The 6,000-nt window shown below is 38.4% G+C and overlaps 1 protein-coding gene across 1 annotated transcript in view; it reads left to right on the forward strand.

Annotated features, from left to right (window-relative positions):
* The window catches only part of hsf5 (heat shock transcription factor family member 5), a 106,724-nt gene that overhangs the window by 91,097 nt on the left and 9,627 nt on the right, over positions 1-6,000 (forward strand). Inside the window, exon 5 of the mRNA XM_048612376.1 lies at positions 3,155-3,347. Coding sequence (XP_048468333.1) covers positions 3,155-3,347 — 193 coding nt within the window. The remainder of the gene's footprint in view (positions 1-3,154; positions 3,348-6,000) is intronic.

Genomic DNA, 6,000 nt, shown 5'->3' on the forward strand with positions numbered 1-6,000 from the left:
TATCAGACTGCTGACTCAGGGAACTCCACTGTAATTTATTATTTACCAAAAGCAACAATTTTATCACACTCAGAGATAGTAAGAACTGCCGATGCTGGAGTCAGAGATAACACAGTGTGGAGCTGGAGGAACACAGCAGGCCAGGCAGCATCAGAGGAGCAGGAAAGCTGACATTTTGGGTCGGGACCCTTCTCCCGAAACGTCAGCTTTCCTGCTACTCTGATGTTGCCTGGCCTGCTGTGTTCCTCCAGCTCCACACTGTGCTATTTTATCACACTATCAAGATGAAGAACACATCAACTGGAAAGAATCCAGAGCATTTTTTTAAAATTTGCTCATGGCACCTATTACCCATTCCTAGTTTTCTTTGGTAAGTACCCCACAGAGGCGTTAAGAGAGGGAGTTCCAGAATTTTGACATAGTGACAGTGAAGGAATAGCAGTATAGCTCCAGGTCAGGATGATGTATGACTTGGAGGAGAACTTGAGAGTGATGGTGCTCCCAAGCATCTGTTATTCAGCAGGATCCTGATGTTGTGGCAATGCAATAGAGTCATACCTAGATGCAGAAGTTATCCAGAACATTTTCCCAGAACATTTTCCTTCCTCTCCTATCCTATTCATTCTGTCATAGCTCACCTGGGCCAAAAATCAAGCTTTGCTATTCCCAGAGTCGTCACTGGGATTTAAGGATTTTGTAGAAGTACACAACATTTCCCAATTTATCAGTGGCTCAGTGGTTAGCACTGCTGCCTCACAGGGACCCAGGTTCAATTCCAACCTTGGGCAACTATCTATGTGGAGTTTGTGCGTTCTCCCCGTGTCTGCGTGGTTTCCTCCTGGTGCTCCAGTTTCCTCCCACAACCAAAGATGTGCAGGTGGGGTGGACTAGCCATGCTAAATTGTCCAGGGATGTGCAGGCTAGGTGGGCTGGCCATGGGGAATGCAGAGTTACAGGGTAGCGAGGTGGGTCTGGGTGGGATTCTCTTCAGAGGGCCGGTGTGGACTCAATAGGCCGAATGCCCTGTTTCCACATTGTAGGGATTCTATGGTAACTGATTTTTAGACAAGTTGACAGACAGCACCAAGTTTCTGTCCTTAACAAGAATTACTATTAATTACAAGTAAATAGATTCTAGCTGTCAGAAAGCAATGAACCATATGAATTATGAACATAAGTTAAAACTCTAACCCCCTATAAACTCCCCTTTATACATATAAGCAGACAAAAATAAATGGGTGTTACAGATGAAGGAAAAATTGAGAAAGTCGTTTAGTGGTCTTTATTTACAGAATCTGCTAAGATGGCTCTTGTGCTGATCAAAACATTGTTGTTTGACCTTCTTTCTACTTTCATTGGTTTGCACAAGGCACCAGATGGCTGGTTCACACTTCTAAAATGTTTCTGATTAAATAATTAAAAGTCATAACTTACAGCAACTGCTAATGAAAAGAAGAACCAGTTTTCTTCAAGCTTAAAGCAACTTTTACTGCGGAAAACAGAGAGAGCTCCCAAGCTGGTAGAGGTCTGATAGGTTCTCACTACCCTGTTCACAGTCCTCAACTGTTCAGCTACCTGAGAACAAATTATCTAATTGTTGACAGACAGATGGCCTTTGTCATCAACAACTGGTCACTCATCCACAGACGAATCAGCTACTTGTTGCTGGCTGAATCTCCATTTGTACACTATCCTCAGCTTCACTTTGACTCCAAACTGCACCTCAACTATTGCTTGAACAAATAGGTGTCTAAATGGTGCTTAGACATGAAAAAGAAAAAATGGCATTTAGAATGAGTGTCAAGCCATTTGCTTTATAAATCGACTATAATCCTTCAGCAATCCTCAGTTTTTAAGACAGTTCTTTTTCCCATTTCAGTCCACAGTTAACAGTACAGAAAAATGAAATGACACTCTTTCAGATGCCCCATTTTACTTTCTATTAGTGCTTCACTTTGTGTGCTTTCATCAAGCCAACTAATACCTTGCACTGGGGCGTTGGTAACCAAATGTAGGAGGAAGCACTTACTAAAATACAATAATTTGTAATGTTGTTGAGGTACAATGTGCTGGAAAATCATGTTGGGACAACCCCATAGAAAGTCAAAAGCCAGTCTATTAAGAAAAATAGGAACTAATGTTTTGTGAAACTATGTTTTTTCCATAGGAAAATGTAGCACTTGGAGAGGAGGATGACACGGAACATGAGGAAGATCTCAAAAATTTAGACTAATTGCTCAGTACTAGCACCTTCCTCCAATCTCAGTCATATCAATATCTTTTACTATTTCACAATAAACTGAACAAGAACCAAGAACCATAACCTTGTATGAAGTTATAAAGTCACAAGTGACCTGGTATTCTTAGAGTAACGATATAAATTATTAGCGTGCAGACAGATAATCATAGTAGGAACTCAAAAATATTTTAAACAATTCAACTATATTACTCCCACTCTAAAACAAATACTTTTCCAAGTGGATTATGTAATCATTATGGAGGCATTGCACATTTGGAGCAGAACTTATGCCTCTCTGCAGTTGTGCCCTGTACCTGACAAGGGAATATTTTCTCCTCATCCTGTAACTGAGAAGCAAGCCTTGTGCACTTTACATTTGATGATGAAAAAATGTCAGCTTATGCATAAGAGATGCCTGAAAAATATTTGCAGATTTGCTCCCTTCCATTTGGATTGCAATATAAATATTGATGTGGTGTCATGTAGCATGACCTGCAGGGAATCCGCTTGAAGGGGATTTGAAATAGTATACCCAAATCAATCCTAAAGTGATGTCTACTAAGAACAAAAGCACTTCCTAATATGATAATGCTTGTGCACAAAGCAACTCCTCAACCTTTCATTTTATATGTGTTACATGTTAGTCTTTCGATGTTGCTAAACTGTTTATGGTTAAGTAGTATTGTGTACTGACAGCTGCTTGCTTGTACACGATTTAAAGTTACAAGGAAATTTTTAGTTCAATTTTGAAATTCTTGATTAATATGGATTGGAATGAAATTCAAAATTAATTTCATTAAGAGTGCAATTTTAAACAGTCAATGAACACATATACTGGAGACCATTTGGTATATAAGGACACTGTTACATATTTAATGATGTTACACTTTCTAAATTAACATCTTCCCCCTGCAGACAGTACAAAGCACTGACTATCAGACCGGCTCTTTGGACTCTATCCAGACCACTGATCGATCAAGAACCATTATTTCAGCACTACTTTCTGACTATGATATACCTAAAGAGACAATTGCAGCTAATACTACATCCTCTACCCCTATCAAATCCAGGCAACGACAAAGCGGTGGCCAGCAGACCAAGTCTCCAGGTACGAAATTTTGAACTAGAAGCTGTGCACAAATAAGTCGTGTTTCTGAATTTTTAAAGGCAACTATAATTTTTAACAAAAGAGGTAAAAATCAAAATTTTAAAATTATGATAGTATTCATGATGTTCTTGATGTTTTTGGTTTCAGTACAAACTTAGGAAGAGGAGATAATCAGAAATTTTTAACCATTATAAAACTTAATCAGAGTTTGCAACAATAACTACATTGCTGTAGACTTAGTTGAAGTCCCAGATGTTGTATTTCTGACCTGTGTTATTTAACCATTCTTGTTTTCATGGAGGGTGCTTCCTATGATCCATACTCAACTTCCCTTTCTGTTCCTTAAATCACAAGCATGATTTTCCAAAGGAATTACAAATTTATGCCATATTGTCAGAGCAACAATTCATTGTGCTTTCTATATGGCAGATACAAGGTAAATTGGTTTCGCAAACAGTGGATTAATGATTTTATCTGAGCCACCAGACTGCTAGAGGACAAACATTAGATACCTTCAAATACCTCAACAGATTTCTGTACATCCAAAGTGGTCACAGCTATTAGGTGAAGGTTATAAAGCATTTTTATACCTGAGGATTTGGCTACTCCCTTAAGTTTCTTCTGCTAATTGTATGTCACCTCCTGGGATGGAGAAAAATGTTGTGCACAAAACATATTATTTGCTAAATAAACAGACCTGAACAATAAGCTGTGTTGTTGATTTTTGAAGCATTTAAAAGAAATGTTCAAATAAATCTAAACTGGTACACCCTGCTAATGTGACTATGTATGACAATACCAATTAGTTGGGACAGAATCTTAGTGAGCATGGCTCTTTGGAATCATGGAATGCAACAATACCATTGAAGCAAGTTCTATAGATCAGACAGATCAACATCTTCTAAGTGAATTGCTTAAAGCCATCATTACATCAATGAAAAGCAAATCTGGTGCTTTTAATTATGGGAAGTCAACCCAAAATCCCAGTTTCACATTACAGAACAAGTTGAAACCCCAGCCACCACCACGCCCTGCAATCTCTTTAAAAAACTACAATGTCCAGTTGAGGTAACAGTACTTATGGGCATGCAAATAATAAAGTATAAACGATAAATATAAATGAGAGAAAATTTTAAAATACAGAAGTATGAAAAGATCAAACAATCAAAACAGGTACGTAGAGAACAGAGAGATCCCCTTTCTTATTTTGTATTGCACCTTCGTACTCTGTGCTTATTTATTTCAATTTAAATATTGTAGTTTTAAGGTTCTTAGTCAGTACAGTATAGTGAAATTTGTTTAAACTAATTCTCTGGTACATGTTATCATAGAATGTTACAACACAGAGGAAAGGCCGTTCAGTTCACCATGTTCGTTCCACGACTGTGGAAAAAAACGGACACAATCCTGGAACATAAGTTTCCTCTAACTTTTCCTGCTGCTATGTGGACCTCCAAGGTTTTCTGGAACCTGAAGTCAATGTGTTTGTGAGTTCTGAAGACGAGTCATTTTGACTTGAAACATTAGCTTGCTGTCTGTCCATGGATGCTGCCTGACCTGCTGTGATTTCCAGCAGTATGGATTCCAGCATCTGCAGTAATTTGCTTATCCCATGTTTGTAAGCTGATCTCTGTGTGCAAACCATCTGAGTGGCCAAATAGTTTAGAGGGATTGTTGCACACGTCCCACCTCATTGCTGTAAATTTTCCCTATTTATCTGCTTATCCGCTTCCTTTGCAAAGCCATGATTGAATCTGTCTTTACAGGCAGATGTGTGTTTCAGATTGTAATCACTCACTCCAAAAAAAACTTTTTTTCATGTTCATAATATCAAAAGACATTTACAACATGGAAAGGCGCCACTTTGCCATTGTGTCTGCACATCCCACCTGCTTGCCAGTGATATAAAGTAACAATCTGAGACACAAATTACTGTTTAAACAATTGCAGTAAGAGCAATTTACTAATAAAATACTGTAGTTACATAAACTAAAGTATTCTTCTGTGTGTATATGTGATACAATCGGTCTATCCTCAGTTTAATCAAATTTGGTGCAGGGTTGCTCCTATTGAAGGCTCAGCTTCAAGCTCTCTCTGTCTGTGGGTTCTACTGCGTTGAATACTCATTAGCCTTTTTATTCAACTTCCTTCCCAACCGCTGGAATTTGATTTATAAATCATATTATACAGTTGATTTATTTCCTGGACCCATCTTGCTGAATGGCCTATAGTTAGCACTTCTCATCTCTTGTTCTCTTCTACATGAGAGGACACGATGAGTCCACCTCCGGATGGGGTTTCTCCAGATCCAAATGTAATATATTCTGTTGTAGTATTGTTACAGTACTATACTTCAGGAAATACCACATTTTACAATTATTTCCAGGGAGCTCATTTTTCTCCTAGAATATTATAAGCAGTCACCAGTAATGAGATTAACTTTTTTTAATTGCAATAACATAATTTATTCATAAAATATCCTTACATGTATGCATAGTCACTAACACAGTTTGGTTCTGTACAGAGATAGTAGGAACTGCAGATGCTGGAGAATCTGAGATAACAAGGTGTAGAGCTGGATGAACACAGCAGGCCAAGCAGCATCAGAGGAGCAGGAAAGCTGATGTTTCGGGCCTAGACCCTTCTTCAGAAA

Source organism: Rhincodon typus, chromosome 26 (genome assembly GCF_021869965.1).
Source record: "Rhincodon typus isolate 14 chromosome 26, sRhiTyp1.1, whole genome shotgun sequence".
Lineage (NCBI taxonomy): Eukaryota > Metazoa > Chordata > Chondrichthyes > Orectolobiformes > Rhincodontidae > Rhincodon > Rhincodon typus.